The sequence below is a fragment of the Triticum urartu genome, chromosome 2 (assembly GCF_003073215.2).
Source record: "Triticum urartu cultivar G1812 chromosome 2, Tu2.1, whole genome shotgun sequence".
In the NCBI taxonomy this organism is placed as follows: domain Eukaryota; kingdom Viridiplantae; phylum Streptophyta; class Magnoliopsida; order Poales; family Poaceae; genus Triticum; species Triticum urartu.
In genome coordinates this window covers 692,795,573-692,820,380 of record NC_053023.1, presented here as the reverse complement: position 1 = coordinate 692,820,380, position 24,808 = coordinate 692,795,573, and the positions used below count along the sequence as shown (strand labels likewise).

The window sequence follows — 24,808 nt, the reverse complement described above, 5'->3', positions numbered from 1 at the left end:
TATGCATTCCAAAAATGTTAATCTTGCAATATAATAATGTTAAAATGTGCATAGAAAAATATTGACCATGTATTAGAAAATTATTAATCTTGTATTGAAAACATGTCAATCAAGCATTTGAAATTTTCTAACTATGTATGGAGAAAACGATGACCATGTATTAAAGAATGTTGAGCGTGTATTTGAAAAAGTGTTCAAAAACATGCATTTAAGAAAAATGTAGATCATGTATTTGAAAAAATTCAATGTGTATCAAAAAATGTTTCATGTGTATACTAAAAATTTATATTGTATACTGAGAAAAGCACGAAACAAAAGAAAAATGAAGAAAACCAAAAAAATAAAGAAAATAATCAAAACAAAGAAACAAAACTAGACGGAAAAAACAAAGAAACCGTTCAAAAAAGCAAAACCAAAGTATAATGAAGAAAACCGATGAAAAAACAACGAAATCATAGAATATCAAAGAAAAAATAAAAAATAAATAAAACAGATGAAGAAATAAAGAAAATCAAAGAAAAAAAGGAAAAATGAAGCAAATAACCACCAAAGGAAACCAAAGTAAAAACCAAAAACAACCAGCAAAGAAAACCATCAGAAGAACCAAAAACATGAAAAAACAAAGGAAAAATAAAAATAAAATGAGAAAAAAATACAAGCGAGACGAGCGAACGAGCGAACTCACTCGATCAAACAAACTCAATGAAGGAAAAAAAAGACAAAACAGGCCGGCCCGGTAGCTACACTATGGGGTAAAAAGCTTCAACGGGAGTATCTTCTATCTCGCATAACGCGAGATGTGATTCTCGCAAAATCACTAATTAAAGAGCAATCTTTAAAAAGTCACTCCCACCTCTCATGTTGCAACAAGTGACGCACTACATGTGTGACATTTGTCGCAACTTGGGAGTTTTCATTTTCTTATAAATGCGTTTATTCAAAATGTTTTATCTCTTAAATTGTGCGTTCAAATCTCGAACCATTGAATTTCTCACGTCGAGATCTACGAGACTAGATCCCATGTTGATAGGGGAGAAGGCCAATTTGGCTCCCGGGCTCAGCTGCACCTGCTCCGATGAAAAAAATCAAAACAAATATTAAAAAAATTCAAAAAAAATCAAAAAAAATTGTGTGGTAGATAATTTGATGCGTGGGGTTCGCTGCAAATTTCAACCCGTTTGGATATTTGAGCAGCTCTCCACAAAAAATAAAAAATCGGGGTCTGTAAAAAAGTTTATTGTTCACGAACTGTTTTAACCCAATTTGTCTTTTTTGCCGAGAGCTGCTCAGATATCCAAATGAGTTGAAATTTGGAGCGGACCTCATGCGTCAAATTATCTACCACACAAAAAATTGGAATTTTTTGAATTTTTCTAGTATTTGTTTCTGAGCGGGAGCATCTGAGCCTGGGCTCAGATGCAGATTTTCAGGTTTTGACGAACTTTTTTTCTCGAAAAAAACCGAATCGAAAGCATGTTTTTTCCCTTTCCAAAAGAGGCATGGCCATGCCTCTCGTGGAAGCAAACCCGTGCCTCTTGCGAAAGGAAAAAAAATGTGTTTTTTTCGTTTTCAAGAGGCACGGGTGTCCCTCTCGCGGAAGCTAATCCGTGCCTCTCGTGGAACCAAATCCGTGCCTCACGGGGAAGTAAAAACAATGTGTTTTTCACGCAATTTTTTTCAAATTTTATTTTTGGTCCAAAAGATAAGAAAGACCAGTGAAAGTCTAAAGGAACCATCTAAAAAGTCAAAAACGCGTGCCAAAAACAATCCAGAGGAAGCATCCAAAGCGCGACACGTGACGATGGCTGAGAGCACGCCAAGTGGCATGCTCCCAGCCCATCCCTAGTGACACTTGGGGAGGCTCTCAAAGGAGCGCTCCGTCTCGTGCACCCCTCTTATTAGTTTTTCTTAGGGGTGCCCCTCTTTTAGATACGATTTTTAGGTGATTTTTTAGGGGTTTATTTAGGGTTTTTTTAGACAATCTCGCAAAACTTTATTAACCCATCACAATATTTACAGGAACGAAATGAAGATCTCCCGGCTGGCCTAACCATACATGGCGGCCAAGAGAATGTTTCGCTAGATTGTGAGCTTCAAAATTTGAGCTCCTAAATTCATGACCTATATTGCAAGATAAAAAACTAGAAGAATGTTCCAATATCTCCTGCAGGGGTTTTTTTAGGTGATAAGAGAGAGTGAATCGAAAGTGCATCCCTGAAATGGTCAGTCCAGCCCATTCTGGCAACCTAAATTTGGTACCGTCAAGCCCAGCCCAACTCCAGTCGAAACCGGCCCGAGGAACGGAACGCGATCCTCTTCACTTCTTCCGTCCGTCTCGCTCTCCGGCAAAGACGAGGCAACCCGCCGCCACGCCGCCGGTGGCAAAATCATCCATACAACGGCGGCAGGCTGCCGGCTTTTTCGCCCCATCACCGGCGAAGTTGTACCACGTGACTATGTAAGTGGATTTCACTCGTGGCTCTCGCTATCCTCCCCATCTCGTTCTTCACCTCTCCCCACGAGACCTGCCGACCTGTAAATCAGCGACCAACTTGTTAAATTAACGAGAGAATCGAGGTGGTGGCACTAAACATTGCCTCGGAACCGAGAAATTTGGAATTGATTATTGCAAGTTGCGCGTTGGAATTGGATAATGCCAACCGATCCCAAACCCTTGGCGAATTTTCGCCGCTTGCGGCAGCGCAATAGCCCGGTAATAGGGCTACTGGTGTGCCAGTGTGGCGCCGTATGGGCGCGGGGCGCCGGCTCCTGCCTGCAGCATTTTGGAAAGATCAAGTTGGGCAAGTGGCGATAAATTCAGATTTCTTTTTCGACGAAGCACCAGATTCCATGCAATGGTGGGTTGTTTTATATGTGTGCTTGGTCTGCAGTTCCAACCTGTTGTAAGTTCCTTGTCTCTTTCGGACACGGTGATGCCTTGCCGTTGCCGATGCTGATGCCGATGCTTTGACTGCCTATGATGATGGTGGTGGTGGTGATGCCACCGCTGCGCGTTCGCTGGATCTGTCTTGTTTCTGGTTTGCCCTCTGGAGTATGATATGTTCCCCTGGAATATGGGTTAGGCCTCTTGCTGACTTGACCAACAGCATATGCGATTTAGGTGCACCTTTCGCCTTTGATGAATGGTGAGTAGGAGACTGACTTCGAGGGGGGGAAATGTTTTCAGTTCAGAGCTGCCACTATTTCTTCTTTTATATCTTCCCCAATGTCAAATTACCATAAATGGTACTCCCTTTGGTGGTTAAATGGATTTTGATTCAGAAGTTGATGTCTCATACAGGTCATTCTCCTCTGTTCTTCCCAAACCAACCTTGACCGGCAATAATGCAACACCAAAGGCCTTTCAAAAAAATAATGCAACACTGAACTTCTTGATGTTCTTAGCTTGATGTTTTCAACCTTGAAATGCTTGAACAATATCTGGAGTTTAAAGAAATGTTTTCTTCTGCCTTTGCGCATCTTGCTGACTTAGCTAGCAGCACATGGATTTAGGTGCACCTTTTGCTTTTAATGAGTGGTGATTAGGGGCATTGTCGATAGGTCTTGTTTATGCTCACAGTATCCCCAAATGTCAGTTTACTGTAAATGGCACTCGCTTGGTTGTTACAAGGATTACTTCTGAAATTGTTATCTCGTAGTGCTTTGCTCTGTGCTCCCCAGACCTTGATTGATAATGATGCGCGGCACCAAACTGCTCAATGTTCTTACCTAGATGTTTTCAACCTTGAATTACATGTTGAATAACATCTGGAGTTTAAAAAGATGTCCTTCCGTGTTTTGCCCATCTTGTCTATTTTACCTTTGATATCTCCAAAAGTGCCACCAGATTCAGACTGTTGCTCTTTTACTACACTTTCCAACCAGTCCTTTTCATGGATGTCTTAGAGGTGATCCAGTATCCTAAGAAGTTTCCAACTAAATCTTATATTACGATCTACAATACCCAGGTTGTCATCGAAAAGTTCAGCGTATTAAAGATGAGTTAAGGATAACAGTCAGACCTGCCAAGTGGGGTTTTTAAGACTTATCCGCTGTATTATATGGAAAGAGGGTTTCCTGGCACCGCTGAAGATGTACCCTATGGAACACGAAGAAATGTCATGAATGTACTAAATAACATAAATGTGACTTTTCAGCCAGAAATTGATGAATGAGTATCACGTACCTGCGACAATCCTGTCCTTTAAAATGCTAATGGTTTGTACTATTTGGGAGGAATCCGAGGAATGTGCTTAGAGTTGTCTAGTACTAAAGGTCCACTGGATGCTAACTGCCTCCTTGTGATGGCGCATTGGAAATTTCTTACTTTGTTAGAGAAATGGGTTTGCTAGTTGCAACCTCCGTAAGACTGTATCATGTAAATATACTACTGACTGAACTTATTCCTAGCAGACTAATAAAGAACTTGTTTTGATTTGGTAAGTTTTGATATTTTTAGGAAGTCAGAGATACCCCTTCTGCTTATTCTGATTAATTACGCAGGCGTCTGGTACTTTCTAGTGATCAGTGATTAAAGAAAGATTAGGCTTTGTGTCAGAAGAGTATTACAGCTTACTTGTAGCTACCTACTGGTCACATCATTGACGTGTGCATATAGGCTTAACGGAATCTTTTGACCATGTGATTCACAAACTCAGATGGCAAACTGAATGAGCCAGCTCATTACTGATTATATTGATAAAAGATTGAGAATTACATAGTACATATTTCACTTCATGCTAGTATTAGCCTGATATCTTCTACTAATTTCAAGGTAAATGCCTGCATTTTGGCAAAATGTTGACGGCGTAAAAAATCTGACCCAAGCTTTCTGCTGAGGTAAGATACGTTTTACATTCAAGTTTTCAACTTGAACGTCACTGATGAATCTCACTGGGGTTGTATCTCAACTTCACATTTAAAATGTTTCGGTACACATACAATGTACTGAAGCTATATACAAAGTTTTCCTCACTGTCATGCACTTGAATATTTCTCACTTCTTGTTTATTATTTCTCGATAGTTGAAGGCCTGTTTTTATTAGTTAATGGCATGATTGGACAGCTCGACGGCATGATGGAAGTAGTGTTCTCAGCTGACACAGTCCACAAGAGAGTGATGTACGAACTATTTATATATATATTGTATATAACTGAACCATCGTTCTTACAGTACATGAACAGTAATCAGCCTAGGTAATCTATCAACATGGAGAGAGGGACTAAGCAAAGCCCTTTCTTCCTCAGATCATTGAACTCATTGAGCTTCTTCTCGTTGCTATTTCCACCGCTGATCACTTCTGGAACCGCACCAGTCGCCTGCTTCCTTGAACTCGCATCGAGGAAATACTTGGCCTGCAGTATTTCAGGAACACACAATTGTAAGAAAAAGCTTATACTATAATATCTAAACAACCTCTGAAGGAAGCTAGAAAGAGATGATAGTGATTGCTTCTCGAACATACCAGCTGGGCGGTGTTCATGTCCTTTGCATCCATGGTTAGAATTGACTTCATGAGCATATCATGCATGCTGGTTACCTGTACAACAATAATCATAATCATGTTAGAACCTAGAATAAAGGCTAAATATGTACTGCTGTTCATCAAGCTATCTATGACTAACTAGAGAAAGTTAATTTTTCTTCCTTTACTAACCTTAGGGCGAGCGGCGGAAGAACAGGCAGTGTCCTGCAGAGAATCATCCTCATCGTCTTCATCCATGAGGTCCGACGTGAGGAAGGAGTCGGTGTCGGAGCCATCACCCAAGGAATCAAATGAGGAAGAGAAGCCAGAGGAGAAATCACTGTCAGAGGCCTCTCCTCCTTGGTGACCCATCTCCTGTTTGTTGTCTGTTGATGCCACGAAGTTTGCAAAGTGCATAGCCCAGCTGCTCTCGCCGGCCGACATGGCCGCCGCCGCCGGCTGGCTGATGCAAGAAGATTGTGGCGATGTTGTGTTCTCCATGTGTATGAGAAACTGCAAGCAGAAGCAGGCTAGCAGCAGTGATAAAGCTTCTAGGTGGGTGTTGTGTTCTGGATGGAATGCAGGGTACGGCTCGTGCTGACCGTATATATAGCTCCGGCTCCGGCTCCAGCGAGTGGATATGAATGGAAGTACATGAGCGTGAACTGTCTGTCAGACACTGGCGCCCGTTTTAAAAATTGAGAATGGAGGAATCTTATCGTTGTAATGGTCTCTTGATCGAGAATAATTCCGTGATCGATCATTGTGACCGATCAATCGATCGCCATCATGCATATTCTTTGGTGATTGGGACCCAAGCAGCAGCAGCAGCAGAAGCAGAAGCAGTTGGAATGCATAGCCGGCTGGTGATACATGGAGAGCTACACTCCACCTACTGTAAGCCTCTCTTGCCAATCACAATGTGGTACGCTGATAGCTATCCAGTTTTCTGCTCTTTTCTAACTGCAGCTTTGTTTAACTAACATATGTTGGAGATTGCAGTATTGGTTCTACTAGTACTATCTCTCCATTTGTGCCACGTTTCTCTTATTTGAATGGGTTGATAGAGCTGCTGTACTGGTGGTAACTGCTTTGGATCCGGAGCTCAAGGGGTTACATATTCTAAAAAATGAAATCAAAAGTGCATGCACATGTTCTAAAAGAATGTCCCACATGTATATGTGGGAGAACACTATGAATCTACAAAGTTTTCTGAAAAGATACACATTCATTTGTGAGTAGGAAAAAGAATGTGTGGTTCAACATTACCTCCCTTTCAGTTTATAAGGGACACGTGTATTTCTAGATTATCAATATGATGAATGAATATGCATTGTACGCTACAAAAAGCAATACTCCCTCTATTTCTAAATGCAAGTTTTTTTAGATATTTCAATATGGACTACATACGAATATATATAGACATACTTTCGAGTGCAGATTCACTCATTTTGCTCCGTATGTAGTCCGTACTGGAATCTCTAAAAAAGACTTATATTTAGAAACCGAGGGAGTACCATTGAAGTACTGCTCAAAAAGGTTTTTCTAATGGTATATATACTTTTGATGGCATGTAACTTATACTATTTCGTTTGGTTAAATTAGTGATCTAGAAATACGGGCATGCCTATATAACAAACCGAAATTAAGAGAGGGAGTATCTAACAGGAACACTACTATTTGCTCTTATGGATAATGGCATTCCTCTTTTCTTCGCAGCCAGCCTATGCATGCTTTTTCCATCAAAATTTGCAGATTCATGGATCTTTTGGCATTTTTAAAAAACCAGAACGTTTAAGTAATGATAGGCTCGTTGTGGCTCATGAATAAAAAAGACCTGCGCTCCCGCACGAACCACTACTGAGCTTTCGCCGGGGATGGACTTTTCGAGCAGTAATGGCGAAAAGGTGCAGCGGGGGAGGAGATACGCTACAGTTCATCGTGATCATGGTGGCGCAGACGTGTGCTGGCCACCATGGACCAATGGCCGCGGGCCACGTCACGGGATTCATGGAGTCGTCGCCGTCGTCGTGGCCGTGGCAGCTAATCTGATCGTGGTGATCCCGTGGCGATCGCGATTACGCCGAGGATCTGCAACCCCGATTATTTACGCGCGCACAAGGATCCGATCGGTCGGTCGCCGGCCCGGAGCGGAGCGACCGTCCGCGTGCATGCCGACCGTATCCTGGGAAACCGTAGTTTAGTTGTCTCGTGGGGATTAACTCAACTCAAATGAGCACGCTTATTTTTCAAATAACGCCATAGCTTAGGCTTTGCCTATGGGGGTGCCCGACCACCTATGTCAATTAGAGTACTTTCTCCGGTCCTTTTTAGTTCTCATATAAGATTTGTCTGAAGTCAAGCCTCGTAAAGTTTGACCGACTTTATGGAAAAAAAAATACCAACATTCACAACGTGAAATCAATACTAGCAGATGCGTCATGATTTAAAGTTTCATACTGTATAACTTTAACATGGTAGATGTTGATATTTTTTCATATAAATATGGTCAAACTTTGCGAAGTTTGACTTCAGACAATTTTTATATGCAGAGTAAAAAGGACCAGAGGTAGTAGTTCACATGCGTGCACCACCAGCTTGATGGGTTAGCTGCAACTGATTTGCACATGCCTAGTTATATGCATATTGCTAGGAACTTTTTATTATTTTTTCGCAAGTAGACGATTATACTTTTTGAACTAAATTCTTTGGGTCTGCCCGTTGTAGCATACGCCATCATCGTAAAAACCTTCACGTCTTTTTTGAGCAAATTAAACTTTAAACAAGAAAGTTGAGGAAATAGCTTTTCTAGATTTAACTCCGGTAATTCCAGTTTATCTGAAAATGCAGACTAACTCTTGGATTTCTCTGAGTTTTACTATATTTATTTAAGAATGCGGACAGCCTTCCGTAGTTTCAAATTTTTACTACTCCCTCCGATCAATATTAATTATCGTTCAAATGGATGTATATAGACATATTTCAATGCTAGATACATCTGTTTGAGTGACAAGCAATAAGGATCGGAGGGTGTAGATATAGTTAATAATGCAGATTAATTTCTGAAATTCCCTGACTTTTACTATATTTATTAAGAATGCAGACTACCTTCGCGGTTTCAGAGTTTTACTAGATTTATTTAAGAATGCAGATTAACTCCCGGAATCCCCTAGTTTTTACTAGATTTATTTAAGAATATAGACAACTTCCCGTAGTTTCAGATTTTTACTAGATTAACTTCCTGATTTCGGTGAGTTTTAGTATATTTATTTAAGAATATAGACTACATCTCATAGGTTCAGATTTTTTTTACTAGATTTATTTAAGAATGCATATTTGTTTAAAAAATGCAGATTAATTCCTGGAATTCCATGATTTTACTATATTTATTTAAAAATGCAGACCAATTCCTGGAATTCTGTGATGTTTACTTGTTTTATTTAATTATGAACACTACCTTCCGTTGTACTTTCATATTTTTACTAGACTTATTTAAAAATGTAGATTAACTCCTGGAATTCCCTCCCCTAATCAAACTCCTTGAATTCCATGTCTTTTACTACTAAATCAGCAAAAATTAATATGGATCAGAGGGAGTATAACTTTTTAAGAATGCAAACTAACTCTTGGAATTCCTCGATTTTTACTAGATTTATTAAAAAAAATGCAAAGTACCTTCCGTAGTTTCCAATTTTACTAGATTTATTTAAGAATGCTAATTAACTCCTCGAATTCCTGATTTTTACTAGATTTATTTAAGAATGCAGATTAACTCCCGAAATTCCCCGACCTTTATTATATTTATTTAAGAATGCAGATTAACTCTCGTAGTTTCGGAATTTTACTATATTTATTTTAGAATGCAGATTAGTTCCTGAAATTTCATGATTTTTACTAGATTTATTCATTTATTCAAGAATACATACTACCTCCGTAGTTTTAAATTTTTACCATATTTATTTCAAAAAGCAGAATAACTCTTGGAATTCCCCTAATTTTACTATCTTGTTTAAGAATGTAGGTTAACTCCCATAATTCCTCGATATTTACCAGATTTATTTTAAAATGCATACTATCTTCCGTAGTTTCAGATTTTGACTAGATTTATTTAAGAATGAAGATTAACTCCCACAATTCCTCGATTTTTACTAGATTTATTTTTTTGTAGAATGACCTCACGTAGTTTCAGATTTTTACTAGATTTATATAAAAATGCAGATTAACTTCCAGAATTCCTTGATTTTTACTAGATTTATTTAAGAACACAAACTACCTGCCCGTAGTTTTAGATATTTGCTAGATTTATTTAATAATGCAAACTAAATCCCGTGATATCAGATTTTCACTATATTTATTTAAGAATGCGGATTAATCCCAATCTTCCCTTTACAAAGGCAAGATTTGATTGATGTGCTATATAACTATTTGAGTTGTTCGGTGGGAGGATCAAATTCAAAAATTGATGGTAAAGCATGGACAAGGTTATGGAAGCACAAATTACCAGGGGAAGTTAAGGTGTTTGCATGGAGATTAGCTTAAGAGAGCCTTCCAGCGTGGAATGTTGCATATGATGGAAACATGGCATGAGATAGTACATGTGACGTTTGTGGGTGGTTTGAGGACTCATGGTGACACTCATTTCTTGATTGTAGAATGGTAAGGAGTGTTTGGGTTCTTGTGGATGAGGATGTACATGAACAAATTATGGGTTGTAGAAAGCTGAGGGCGAAACAATGACTTTCATGATGGATGAAGTTGGTCGAATCAACAAGGGATCCGGTGAGGATGGCCAGCGCTCTCGCGACATACGTGCCCCACGTGCGTGCGCCGCCGCCGCCCCCACCTCTGCCGCCCCCGTCGCTTGCCCTCCCTCCGTCCCCGTTCAAGCCCACCACCCTCGCCATCCCTGCATCCGGCCCGTCCGCGCCGCGGCACCTCTCCTCCGCGTCGGCATCGGGGCTGGTTCCCGATCCAGATGCGCCGTCGCCGTCGCTGCATCTGGGGCTCTCCCGCTTGTCCCCCGGGATGGTCGCCGGTTTGCCCCCACCGTCCGGCGACTCGGCTCCATCGACTGAAGCCTCTCCGCTCCCGCCTCGTCTTCGATCCATTGTGGTCCGGGAGCCTGCCGCCGGGATTTGTGCTGACGGCCGTTCCGATGTCGCACGGGTCGCTGCTGGAGTGCCGCGGTCTGCCTGCTGCGTGCGGGCTTTCCCGGAGGTTGGTGCTGTTGTTGCTGCTCTGCCCTCCTCTTCACGGACTCGCCCCAATCTGTGGTAATCCGAGACGCAGCCTTGGCTCCGGAGTCAGCCGCAAGCATTTCGCCAAGGAGTGCGAGGAGCCGCTAAAGTGTTGGTGTTGCTACAAAGATTTCCATCTTGCCAGCCAGTGCCCTGGCCCTTCGTCAAAGCTCTCCTCGACGGTGCCTTCCCACGGTCCTCGACTTGGTGTTGGGGATCGCCGTGACGCGCCGGCCAGCCATGCTTCTATGCAGCGCTCATACGCCGAGGCTCTCTTAGCGCCACCCCTTGGAGATCGCTTGGCTCATAGTGTGGACGGATGTGTCTTCCCTCTCACTACGGTTGAGCAGGATCTCCTTGCTGCTATGCTCTCGGCTAGGCCGGTGGGCATCGATCCGTGGCCTGATGATCCTATGCTTGATGAAGCAATGGCGCCGTCCCCTCAGGTTTTGCCTGTCATCCTTGGTCCTAGGGACTGCTCCGCTTGGGGCGATGACATGTGGTTCAGCCATGGTGCCTCGTCCGTAGGGAGTGAGGAATATGTTGATCATATGTGCTCGGAGGCTACTCTTCTGTCGCCACACCATGGAGGCTCCTCCTCGTCTTCTGTGGTGCACTCCCTTGTACGTCCGATGCCGAGTCCAGAGGAGCCGCTCGGTTTCAACGCGCCTGATGTTCTAGTTGAGCCTATGGATGAGGTGTGCAATGTTGTTGCGAAGGTGGTGCAAACTAAAGCGGCACCACTATCTCTGGAGGATTTTCTCAGCAAGGTTACTTGTTCGCTCTCACAACCTCTGCTTGGGACCCCAGTGCCTTCGCATGGGGAGAAGAATGGCGGGCGACGGAGCGGGCGTCTGGATAAGAAGAACAAGGCGTGCAACATCCCGCCACCCAAGCGTGCAGAGTATAGAATGTTGGAGGCTTTTGATGAGTTGCCGGAGGTCAGCAAAGCAGAGGGGCCAGAGCAAAAGATGTAAGCATACCTGGACATGTACAAAAAACCGCTCTCACCGCAAGTGATCGAGGCGTTGAGCTCTTTGGCGAGGATCGCTGGGAAGTCAAAGTTGGACATGTTAGGATGTTTGCCACCTGATAATGTTAGCACATGATTCTTTGAGGCCGAGTCAGAAGAGTCTTTCGGTATGGACAGTTTCCCTTCGGCGAGTGGCAGTTATTTTGGTTGCACTTGAGCCTCGCCTAACTGCCTTGGGCTTGGGTGCTTTGGTGTCTGGCTCTGATGATGTCCCTTGATGCTGCGGTTGTCTTGTCCCTGTCCCCAAGTTCTAGTGCCTTTTTTCTTGTTTTATTTTTTTCTTTCTTTTTGGGTTTTCATTCGGTTTTCCCTGATTAGCCGAGAATGTTAGGTTTTCGGATCCGGTTTTCCTTATAAACTGGACCAACTCTCTTCTTCTCAATGAAATGCAAGAACCCCTGCCCCTTTCGAGGTGTTCTCGAAAAAAAAATGATGGATGAAGTTCTATTAGAAAGAAATTATACAAAGATGATCGTAACTTTATGGGCCATTTGTAAGACGAGAAGGGATGTAATGCATGAAAATGTTATTTAGAGTCCATTTGCGGCGTACTGCTTTGTAGAGAGGTTCTTACATGAGCTGGAGTTACTTTTTGACGTGAATGGCAGGAGCTCTGCCTTTGCATTATAGTAGAAAAGAGTTGTTACACATTACTCATTACATCTCTAACCAACTGGCCATATCATGTAGGTAAAAAACCTCAGTCTAGTGTCACTCTAGCGTCTCTCACGTGCTGTCCCCTATTCATGGCTAATTTGACCATGTTTACCTCATCAGAAATTGATGCGGCCAACTCTAGCGGACCCATTTCTTTGTGCTCGAAGATCCTTCTGTTCCTCTCCTTCCATAAATTCCACACTATGTAAGCTGCCAGCGCCATTTCCTCTTTGTTTCGGTCCTTCGATCCTCTGCCACGCCCGGTGTGCTCCCACCATTCGGATATGGACGTCGCCGTGGCAGCCGCAGTGCATAGATCGTCTGTTGATCTCCGGAGCAAGTCCCATATTACCTTGGCGAAGGAGCATTGCAATGAAAGGTGATTCGCTGTTTCCAACTCCTGATCACATAGGCTGCAAAGCGCGTTGTGTGGCCACCCTCGCGCCTGCAATCTGTCGGCCGTCCAATTCCTGTTTTGCAACAGCAGCCATAGGTAGAATTTTACTTTCCCCTCCACCATGCCTGTCCATACTCGTGCTAGCTCTGGTTTATGGATTCGAGCGAAGAATTGTGCCTCATAGGCAGAGGCACATGAATAAACTCCATTTGCCGTCAGGTTCCATACAACTTTGTCCTTCCGCGGCTCCAGTGTGACCTCTTGTACCTTGTCCCATATCTGAAAGAATTTTGTCAACTGCTCCTCACTGTTCATACTATGCAGCCCTGTCATCCATTTGCTGTTGTGCAACCCTTGCTTGACCGTCAGTTTTTTGGACCTTGCCAACTTGAACAGCTCGGGTGCAGAGACAGATAGTGCCTCGCCATTGAGCCATCTGTCCGTCCAAAATAATGCCGTGTCCCCGTCCCCTAACTGAATTTTGGTGCAGCTGGCGAAGAGTTGCTTATCCGTGTAATCGCAAGGCGTGTCCGAGCCTTTCCACGGCCTGTCCTCCTCTCCCCATCTAAACCACTCCCATCGAAGTCGCAATGCCCGGCCAAAGCAATCAATGCTCTTCACCCCAAGGCCACCATATTTCTTTGGCGTGCAAACTTGTCTCCAGTTAACCAAGCTTTTCCCCCCAATGTTTTCATCTTCCGCATCCCAAAGGAAATTCTTCCTAAGTTTGTCCACTTTCTTGATCAGCCATTTGTCCGGCTGGAAAGCCGTTAGGTAATAGGTGGCCGTGGCTGTGACCACAGAATTAATGTATACCAGCCTTCCCATACGGTTCATCATCCTCCCCCTTCTGTTAGATAGTCTTCCAGCGATCTTGTCAATCAATGGCTGCAGTTCAACCCTCCTTGGCTTCCGGGTCCCGAGTGGGAGTCCTAGGTACTGACATGGGAAGGCTCCTGGTTCCCCTCCAAAGATTGCGAACAGAGGCTGCATATCTATATTTGCACAGGCTATTGGGTAGGCCACTGATTTGGTCACGTTTGTTCTTAATCCAGAGGCATCCCCAAACAGGGTGAGGATGTCCTGTACAGCGTTAAAATCATCTGCCACCGGGTTGATGAACAAGGCTGCGTCGTCGGCGTAGAAGCTAGATCGGAAGCGGGCTACTCTCGGTCGTAGCCGCGATAAAATGTTTCTCTCTGTTGCCAACTGAAGTAATCTCTGCAGTGGCTCCATTGCCAAAATGAACAGCAATGGTGACAAAGAGTCCCCTTGCCTTAAACCACACCGATGACGGAACGGTATTCCAGGCACTCCGTTGAGCAGTATACGTGAAGAGGATGTTGAGAGCATCAGTGATATCATATCACGCCACCTCTGCCCAAAGCCCATTGCTTCCATCACCTCGAGAAGAAACGCCCAGCACACCGAATCGAAAGCTTTCGCTATATCCAATTTTAGGAACACCATGGGAGATTTGGAAGTGTGTGCGGTCTTGATCACATTCCGAACATAGAGAAAATTATCCTGGATGGATCGACCTCGTATGAAAGCGCTCTGATTGTGCATCACCAGTTTGTGGATCACTGGTGCTAATCTGGACGCAAGCATCTTGCTCACCAATTTTGGGATGCTATGTATCAAACAGATGGGTCTGAAATCAGTCACCTCCTGTGCCCCATCTCTCTTCGGGAGCAGCACCACATTAGCTGTATTCAATATATTCCAATTCTGTCCTCTCAGACTTTGCACACAGTTAACCGCGACTAGTATATCACCCTTGATAGTGGGCCAGCAATGTTTGAAAAAAGCTCCCGTAAATCCATCCGGGTCGGGTGCTTTTTCCCCATGCGAATCGTTGATCGCCGCGTGTAGTTCTTGCTCGGTGAAAGCAACCTCCAACTGGTCCAGATTGTCTGTAGGCAGCCCCAGTTCCTCCCAATTCAGCCCTGCCGATCGCCCATGATGGGATCCCATGAGTTCCCGAAATCTGTCCAACAGCAGACTCGCCTTGCTTGCATGGTCAGATACCAGCCCATCATGCCCCTTTAAAGCTGGGATGTAATTCTTGCGCCTTCTTCCAGAAGCTCTGAGATGGAAAAATCGCGTGCTAGCGTCCCCCTCCTTGATCTCTGTCAGACGCGATTTCTGCCTCCATCGCGCTCTGTCAACCGCGGCAAAACCCAACAGTTTTTCCTTTAGCATAGCCCGTAAACTCCTCTCCCCCTCAGAAAGCTCTCTTTCCTCCTGCGCCAAGTCCAGCATGAAAATGACCTCATTTGCCACCCACGAAAGGAAGACCATGTCCCTCTTTTTGTGTTTGTTCCATTCTTTCAACGCTCTAGCAGTCCTAGAAATCTTCGTGTGCAGCACCCTGATTGGATCACCAGATTTGACTTCTTTAGACCAAGCTTGGGTTACAATACCGTCAAACTCCGGACATTTCAGCCAGTGATTCTCAAAACGAAAGGCCTTGTAGTGAGCTGTCTCTATTTTCTTGAGGATCAAGGGGCAGTGATCAGAGACATTTGTAGAAGCAGGGGACAGCTGGTAGTGTGGGAAAGCGGCTTCCCAATCATTGGTGACCAACACCCTGTCAATTTTGGTAAGGGTGGTGGTCTGTCGTTCATTGGACCATGTAAACCTTCTTCCCAATAGCGGAAAATCGATCAACTCGAGATCCTCAATCATGGCTCTGAACCTGCCCATCAGCCTCAAGTTAATGTTGTTATTGCTCTTCTCACTTGCTTTGTAGATCATGTTGAAATCCCCCAGAACCATCCATCTTGGCAGCATGCGTTGCTTAATCCTTCATAACTCTTCCATGAACAGTGCCTTGTCTCCCTCAGCCTGCGGCCCGTAAACTCCCGTAATCGACCATGTGGTTCCATCAGCTCTGCTCCTAATGGTGCCCGAAACAGAGTAGTCCCCCGCCGCCAAAATGTTTTCAGAGATCTCCAAACCTTCCATGCACGCTAACAAAATGCCACCTCTGGAGCCTAGAGCTGGCAGCGCCAGGAAATTATCAGCAAATCGTGGCCCCAAAGTCTCCATCACCAAAGGCCTCGTCATGACCTCAATCTTGGTCTCTTGTAGACACACAATGTTGCACTTGGCATCAGCCACAAACATCTGTACCGCTCGCCGTTTCGCAGGGCTGTTCAACCCTCTAACATTCCAGCTTAATATTGAGCAATCCATAAACAAACATAGACTCTTCATACAACAACGCACGCACTGTCGATGATGCCACAGACAGCCTTCCAGTTTCACGACAAACTTTGACAAACTCAACACTACCCCGGCCAGACGCCTCACACAGACTCGCAATAGCAGGGCCAACCCAGCAGGAACATAGGGACACTAACATAGGAACTACTGAAACACACATCTGAAACTGTAGGACAGCACCTTATCTATCAGGCGCAAGCGGCCCGACCCAGCCTACCGGGGCACACCTGCTTTCCGTTGACCCCCAGCAGCTCCTCCACCGCCGAGATGAAGCTGTCTGGCAGCGGCTTCTTGTAGATCTCCCTGTACCTCTGTATGTCCTCGGCTGATGCGGCGACGGACGGCCCCGCCCCGTCCCAGACCTCACTTTTCTTCAGCAGCACCATCCTGACCTTATCCATCGTGGATAGACCCGCCGTCGGCTTCGCGGCCAGGCGGCCGCTGCTCCTTTTAGCCAGCACACCGACCGGTTCGGTCACCAGGTCGCCGCCGTCCGCCGGGGCTGGAAGCAGAGCAGCGGGTGTGGGGGAGGAGCAGGAGATGAGGAAGGAGCTGGAGTTACTCACCAAACCGCGGAAAGGAGAGGGATCGTTCCTCGTGAAAGGGTTGCCTGGCTCCACCTCAGGGTTAAGTAAAAAAGGTAATGTGGATGGTGCAATTTCACAATTGGAAGGAAAGCTTGCAGCAGTGGCTATTTTTCGTGCACACGATTGACATTTTTTGGGGGTCATGGAAGGAGTATTGGATCATAAATTTGTTGAAGTTGTGGCATGTCGAGAAGCTCTTTGTTTCAAGGAGGATCTACAAGCAGGAACGACTATGATAGCTCATGATTGTGCATTTGTAGTACGAAGCACAAAAGAAAGATCAAAAGGGCTAACGACAATGCTAATCAAGGAGATTACGAAACTAGAAATGTCTTTTTCGTTATGAGAGGCAGAGGCGAATGTTGATGCCCGCAATATTGCTTGAAATTTCTTAGCTTTACTACCAGGCCGCCGCTTATGGCTTTTGAAGCCCCCGGGCTATGTAAACTCGGTGATATTTGACTAACAAAGCTAGGGTGTTTCTCTCAGGAAAAATTGTTGGTAGACCATGGATTTAGAAAATCCCATGAATTAACTCGGGTCACATGTCTGATTTTGGCTACATCATTTGATGTAACTGATTATTCTTTGCCTTGGAATAAAACTGGCTATTGGGCAGCCAAAACTATCGTGACAATACACTTTGACTCGTTTCTATAGTTTGCATGCCTTTGTACTACTTTTATTGCTGTATTTATGTTAATGCACTTTCCAATGATACGTAAGCAAGGTATTTCGGGTCCTTCGTAGGGAAGGCATATCATAGATAATTATACTTCTCACTCATATATCATATCTGGTAGGTTGTGGTACTTCATTGCTACAAACATGGGTTATTGTAAAATAATACATGTCATTTGGATACTTCTGTTCAATTCTAAAGTATTTTTATACAATACAAATAGTTGAAGTTAATTTTACGAAAGAAAAAAGGCGGATTATGGGAGTGTTTGACTTGAATATATTATACACTTGTTGCGTTGTGCTGTGCCACGCCAGTATTGGCGTACGTGGGTGATGCGCATGCGTACGTCGTTGGTTCGTCACATCGGTCGATCTCATCCACAGTAGAGTAGAAAAGAGGGAGAGGCAAGTCAAAGCACGCAGCGCGGCCTAGCTATGAAGCTACCTGCAAATGAACGAACGAACTCACTCGTGGCTCGCCCGGCGACCGCAGACGTAGAGTTGTATATACACAACGTAGAGTAGGTCGTATATGTATATCTTGTGGCCGATCAGCAGCCACCAGCAAGCAAAGCGCAGCGATCGAGCCCTGATGGAAACCGCCCAACAGAATCGATGCATGGACGCACGCGGACCAGGCAAGTTCACGGCCAAAACGTACGTTACTCACTCAACCAAGAACCAAAGAGAACTGCCCAATACGTTAGGGCATCTCCTACACCGAACCCCAAATCGTGCAGCGACCGCACGGTTCGAACATGTTTTGCCATCTAACATAGTACATGGTACTATATCAGCTGTGGCTGATTCAGACGTCTTTTTTCCTGCAAACCAGAAGTAAATCGGGCTTTGTGAGAGTTCAGACCGCTGCCACGCAATGGTCTGACAAACTTCGCCTACCCAAAACCCCTCTCCCTCGCCAGCATGCTTTCCCGACAGAGCATCAGCTCTACATGCCCGTCCAAAGGGGACGCGGACGCTCACTGAGGCCGGCATTGAAGCGACTCGTCGTCCGAGAGCACCGTCCGCTGCATGCCCGCTCTGCACCCCTTCTCTTCACATTGAAATGACATCCGTCTGCCGCCTACAACCATTAAACCACCGTGTGTGCCTACGAACCTACTCCAGCGCCCCGAGCACCACAGTTTGTGTCTATGCCGGCCGACATTAAACACCTATCACCGGCTGGCGCCTCGCATCCACCGCTATTTAAACGTGGTCCGGTGCCGAGCAAGAACCACACCACACATCCGCCACTATATACACAACGTAGAGTAGGTCGTATATATATCTTGTGGCCGATCAGCAGCCACCAGCAATACACAACGTAGAGTAGGTCGTATGTATATATCTTGTGGCCGATCAGCAGCCACCAGCAAGCAAATCGCAACGATCGAGCCCTGATGGATACTGCCCAACAGAACCCAACAGAATCGATGCATGGACGCACGCGGATCAGGTAAGTTCATGGCAAATACGTTACTCACTTGACCAACCAAACAGTTGATGGATACTGCCCGACCAGTTTGAGATTGGATGTTTAGAAGAATGATCGTATCATTAGCCTATTACGGCATCCTCAACGATGACCCGCAAATTGGCTTTGGCATTCGTCCGTAGACATAGAGACCAGTCAACGGATACTGATGCGGGAGCCGGTTATTCAATGCAGTCTTATATATGTCTGCCAGTAAATGGCAATATGATGTTCAAATAAAGTTCAATCCATAGCGCTTGCCAGGTCAGCACGAGCGCTTGATCACATGCCTGATCATCACATGCTCGATCACAAGCAAAAAGAGGCATGTAATGCTCCGGCCATGGTGGCGTCTTTAGTCTTTACGGTGGGTGACACGATGGCCGCGACCTCCACCACGTTCGTGACCAGCATGCCCACTGCCACGTGCGCCACCAGCACGCCCTCTGCCGGCCTTCTGCTTCTTGAGCTTCTCCTCCTTTGCGGCTTTCCCCGCGGTGATTTTGCTGCGTTGCTGAGTTGATCTTCCGGGCGAGCATGATGCTCGGATCCTCCTGCATCTCCACCACCTCCAACTCAGGCAGGCTATCCTCCGGTTCCATGAGTTGGCGGCGGGGGAGGGAAGAAGTGAATGGAGAAAAGGGCAGGAATTGGGTGGAGAGTGACGGGATGGAAGAATAGAGTGAGGGATTTTGCCATGGAAACAGGGCGACGAGCTACAAAGCGCGGGCTCCGCCTTTCTTTTGGGTGGGCCAAGGTTGTTAGCGTCCGACGTGTTTCGTGTCCAGACTCCAGCGAAGCCCCCCACGTTTGGTTCCAGCTTGCAGGAAAATCATGGTTCGGACTGCTCGCCGATGGATGGGGATCGGCGTTGGATGGCTTCTGCGGTCCGGGCAGCTACGTCTGGATGGATACGGGCGGTTAGAGGGTCCGCATTAGAGATACCCTTAGGGTGTGTTTGGTTGGAGAACGAGATGGAATGGAATGTCATGGTATTTTCGTCAATAGCGAGGCCGAGGCGTCTGATAAATTTGTCGGTCTCAAGATCCATAAGCTCAGTCTCTTATGAAGATGCTCATAGAGATAGAGTGGGTACATACGATTTAAGAATGAATGTGGGCGTGTACATATGAGCATCTGCTTTTGTATTCGTATTTTAGAAAAACAAGCATCAAAACTTCAAAAGTCCACTCTTCTTCTCCTATGCGGTGTTCTGCGTTGGCCAGCTAGAGGTAGCTAGGCACCCGATCGAGATTTCGCGCCTCGATCCCGGCTTCTGGGCGGCACTACTGGCCAGTCGGTTTTTTTGTTTTTTTTGTTTTGAGGGTTATGGCCAGTCGATCTTGGCGTACGTGTATCACACATGTGAGTGGTTCGTCTCCGACGACTAGACATATACAAGGGCCAAATTGCACACACTCACACATGTACTACTACAGGAGATCAGCCAGCAGGGCGCGAGGTGTACCGCTGTCCGATCGATTTCCCTCCAACGGCCGGGTAATGGACCTACACTCCATGCCTTTGCTTTGCAATGGATGGATTAGTTTTTGAGCCACATGCACGGAGCCAACGCGACGGATCAGGCCGTTGGTGGAGATTCTCCTTGTGGCGTCTCTGGCCCATGCATGCATGCAAATGGACACAGCAGCGTACGTACATGCAAGCAGTCGCAGTGCATGCATGGTCACGATGGTCTCGTGATCTCGTCCAGCACAGAACAGTTGCGAGATATCCAAAGTTGAGCAAGCGTGATTTACCCTCGTCGATGAGCTAGCGGCGGCGTTCTTCATTATTTTTTTTCTTTCGAAACGGCGTGCTCCATTATCACATCCTGATTCCTGAAGCCGTTATGCATTATTGAACTGTAGAGTTACCTGATTTTCCAACTTGAGCTTATGGGTGGCATTATCGCGTCGTCTTATATATGGCTCTATCTTAACCTTGAGCTTATGGGTTCTCGTTGAACTGTGGAGCTACCTGATTTCGAAGTGTATGTGCATTAGAAATGCTATTTTCCTCCACGCGAAAAATTAAAATTAAAATTAAATGCTCTTTTCCTACGCAGAGAATTCAGAAATGCTATTTTTCAGGCTTTCAGATAAATGCTGTTCCATTTCACGAGGCCGTAGGACCATTTAGGCCCATTCCCGCAAAGGCCACCCACGGGCCTCCACGTTTCCCTTCCCGCACAGCCAGCGTAGGCCAGGCCGTATCGACCGTCACGTTGTCCTCACGGCACGGCCCAACCAACCCTCGCGTCTCCCCCCGCTTCCACCTCTCCGCGCACCGCCGCCGCCGCCGCCGCACTCCCACGCACGCTGCCGCGGCGGCCACCCACGCCCGCCGCTGCGCTCGCTTTCGCGCCTCCACCGGTCCCACCCGCACCGCGCCCGCGCGCCCGACCTGATCCCCCGCGCCGCTCGCGAGCCGCCATCCAGCAGAGATGCCGGCCCTGAGGCCGCCGCCGCCGCGCCTCATGCTCAACGCCGTCTCCTGCATGCGGAACGCGCAGACGGTGCTGCGGGACATCAACGTCAGCGTCCACGACGGCACGGCGCTCGTCCTCACGGGCGCCAACGGCTCCGGCAAGACCACCTTCCTGCGGATGCTGGCCGGCTTCTCGCGCCCCTCGGCCGGGGAGATCCTCTGGAACGGCCACGACGTCACCTCCCCGGGCGTCTTCCAGCAGTACAAGCTGCAGCTCAACTGGATGTCGCTCAAGGACGCCGTCAAGGAGAAGCTCACCGTGCTGGAGAACGTCCAGTGGTTCGAGCTCCTCGAGGGCAAGCACGGCAGGTCCGCCCCAGCCATCGAGCTCATGGGCCTCGGCAGGCTCATGAACGACAAGGCCAGGATGCTCTCCATGGGGCAGAGGAAGCGCCTCCAGCTCGCCAGGCTGCTCGCCATCGACCGCCCGATCTGGCTCCTCGACGAGCCCTCCGTCGCGCTCGACTCCGAGGGCGTCAAGCTGCTCGAGTACATCATAGCGGAGCACCGCAAGAAGGGTGGGATCGTCATCGTCGCCACGCATCTGCCCATTGAGATCGAGGATTCCATGAACCTCCGTCTTCCGCAGCGGTTCCCCCGGAGGAAAACTCTGGTTGATCTTGTGCGTTGATTGATGGGAGCTCAAAATATGTAGCTGTATCTTTCTAATTCTTCTCCAGCCATACAAGTTTTGCGTTGGAGCAACTTCTGATGGTGCAATTTTGTGACACTTTCTTCTGGAAAATAAGAACATACTATTTGCCATGTCAATATATATGCTGGTGCCTGCTTTGCTCACATACTGCATTTTGGAGATTTGTGGTCGTTCTTTTGACTTTGATTTACACTCAGTCATGCCAATATGCCATTGCCACCTGGTAGTGCAATCTTCTGTTCTTATTCAGTGTCTAGCAGTTTTAGTGATGAGATGCAGTGTATTGTCCTGAAGCTTCGATTGGCGGAAAGCTGCCCAGATTTGGAGATCTTTTTACAAGGTAATGGACTACTGGTTTAGGAATTAGGAATTTTCTGTATACAACCAAATTTTATCGTTCCAGTATCTCGTGTATCCAGTATTGACTTCTGTCCTGAATTTTGGTAGTGATGTTTACCCTGGCTTATGATGTTAGGGCATATCTTTGTCTAGCTAGTGCTATGATATTTGAGTGGTCTACTGGTCTTGCTGTCCATTTTTAACACGATGTTTGAGTGGTCTTTGTCTAGCTATTGCTATAATCTTTGAGTGGTTTTCGATGTCGCTGCGGCTTCTGCAGAGATTCCCTCGAAGGAGAACTTTGGTTCATCTTCTGCGTTGATGAGGGCTTGGGAATGTAGCTGTATCTTTCTAATTTCTTCTCCAGTCATACAAATTGTGTGTTGAAGCAACTTCTGATGGTGCAATTACACTCTAAAAAATTTCAACATATTCGCCATATCAAAATATAATGCTGGTGCCCCCTTTGCTCACACACTGCATTTTGGAGATTTATGGTCATGGTTTTGCCTTCGATGTGTTCACCTATTCATTCCATTGCCACCTGATGGTAGAATCTTATGTTCCTAACTCATTGTCTAGCAGTTTTAGTCATGAGATACGGGGCATTGGCCTGAAGCTTTGATTGGCTGGAAAGGTGATGAAATTTGGAGATCTTTTTACAAGGTAATGGGTTGTTGGAATTAGGAATTCTCCATACAGTCAAACTGCATTGTTCCAGTATCTCATGTGTCCAGTATGGTAGACTTCTATCCTGAATTTCTGTTAGTTATGTATACGCCGAACTCGTTTATGATGTTAGGGCGCATCTTTGTCTGCTATTGTTATAATCTTTGAGTGGTCTACTCTGCATTTTTTTAACATGATGTTAGAATTAGGAATCCTCTGCCAGCCTACTGAATCAAGCAGGTCCTGTTTACCTTCAAGAAATTTGGCAACTAGTGGAAGCGCCCAATTGGTATGAAGTTGAAGAGGTCTAATAGGATGATTTTTTATCGCCATGATAATCCACTAGTGAATCACAATTAGAATGAAAATGATGCTACTTGCACTCCTTCCGTGAAAAAATTGTTACTCATACTGAATTTGCCGTGCATTGTATTGTGTATAGATAAGTTTAGTATATTGCAGATTGTTAATTTGCTATGTAGATGGTCTAAAAACTTCTTTGTGGGTATTCAGAAAAGGCGAACCACCAAATAGTTCTATAGTTATTTCTGGTGTGACTGGAACCATTTTGTAAATTGCTCACTTAAATGGAACCTTCAAGTGCATCACTAGGATCAACATCTCTCCGTAGAATGTGGCAATCTGAAACTTCTGAATAATGTCTAGCTATTGCTCTAATCTTTGAGTGGTTTTCGATGTAGCTGCGGCTTCTGCAGAGGTTCCCTTGGAGGAGAACTTTGGTTCATCTTCTGCGTTGATGAGGGCTTGGGAATGTAGCTGTATCTTTCTAATTTCTTCTGCAGTCATACAAATTGTGTGTTGAAGCAACTTCTGATGGTGCAATTACACTTCTAAAAAATTTCAACATATTGGCCACATCAATATATATGCTGGTGCCCGCTTTGCTCACACACTGCATTTTGGAGGTTTATGGTCATGGTTTTGCCTTCGATGTGTTCACCTATTCATGCCATTGCCACCTGATGGTAGAATCTTCTGTCCTAATTCATTGTCTAGCAGTTTTAGTCATGAGATGCAGCGCATTGGCCTGAAGCTTTGATTTGCTGGAAAGGTGATCTAATTTGGAGATCTTTGTACAAGGTAATGGGTTGTAGGAATTAGGAATTTTCCATACATTCAAACTGCATTGTTCCAGTATCTCATGTGTCCAGTATGGTAGACTTCTATCCTGAAACTTTTTTAGTTATGTATACCCTGAACTCGTTTATGATGTTAGGGCGCATCTTTGTCTGCTATTGTTATAATCTTTGAGTGATCTACTCTGCAATTTTTTTAACATGATGTTAGAATTAGGAATCCTCTGCCAGCCTACTGAATCGAGCAGGTCCTGTTTACCTTAAAAGAAATTTGGCAACTAGTGGAAGCGCCCGATTGGTACGAAGTTGAAGAGGTCTAATAGGATGATTTTTTATCGCCATGATAATCGACTAGCGAATCACAATTAGAATGAAAACAATGCTACTTGTACTCCTTCCGTGGAAAAAATGTTACTCATGCTGAATTTGTCATGCATTGTACTGTGTATAGATAAGTTTAGTATATTGCAGACTGTTAATTTGCTATGTAGATGGTCTAAAAACTTCTTTGTGGGTATTCAGAAAAGACGAGCTACCAAATAGTTGTATAGATATTTCTGGTGTGACTGGAACCATTTTGTAAATTGCTCACTTGAATGGAACCTGCAAGTGCATCACTAGGATCAACATATCTACGTAGAATGTGGTAATCTGAAACTTCTGAATAATGTCTGATTGGCTATTTGGCATGCATATTTTGCATGCAGAGATGCCAAAATAGTGTTGTTTCATGAGTGGGACATGTACTTTGTCATTTGCTGCTCCCATTGGTTCATGTCTGCTGGAGAAG

General features: G+C 45.4%; 2 protein-coding genes across 2 annotated transcripts; one reads left to right on the top strand and one right to left on the bottom strand.

Moving 5' to 3' along the window:
- Positions 1 to 5,117: 5,117 nt before the first annotated feature.
- On the bottom strand, positions 5,118 to 6,061 carry LOC125534163 (vascular-related unknown protein 4-like). Its single transcript, XM_048697447.1, has 3 exons — positions 5,658 to 6,061; positions 5,466 to 5,540; positions 5,118 to 5,355 (listed from the first exon to the last, which is right to left on the bottom strand). Exons 1-3 carry the CDS (start codon positions 5,964 to 5,966, stop codon positions 5,188 to 5,190), a joined length of 552 nt encoding a protein of 183 aa, XP_048553404.1. The 5' UTR covers positions 5,967 to 6,061; the 3' UTR covers positions 5,118 to 5,187.
- A 14,930-nt stretch (positions 6,062 to 20,991) lies between these two features.
- LOC125539796 (ABC transporter I family member 1) lies at positions 20,992 to 22,056 on the top strand. The gene has a single exon (XM_048703314.1). The coding sequence runs from the start codon at positions 21,215 to 21,217 to the stop codon at positions 21,887 to 21,889; it is 675 nt and encodes a 224-aa protein (XP_048559271.1). The 5' UTR covers positions 20,992 to 21,214; the 3' UTR covers positions 21,890 to 22,056.
- Positions 22,057 to 24,808: the final 2,752 nt, after the last annotated feature.

Bases quoted from the DNA above. Each gene is read 5' to 3' on its own strand.
- LOC125539796 (XM_048703314.1), top strand. From the start codon at position 21,215: ATGCCGGCCCTGAGGCCGCCGCCGCCGCGCCTCATGCTCAACGCCGTC.
- LOC125534163 (XM_048697447.1), bottom strand. From the start codon at position 5,966: ATGGAGAACACAACATCGCCACAATCTTCTTGCATCAGCCAGCCGGCG. The intron at 5,541-5,657 runs GTTAGTAAAGGA...ATTGTTGTACAG, and splicing joins CTTCCGCCGCTCGCCCTAAG to GTAACCAGCATGCATGATAT. The intron at 5,356-5,465 runs GTATGTTCGAGA...GAAATACTGCAG, and splicing joins ACATGAACACCGCCCAGCTG to GCCAAGTATTTCCTCGATGC.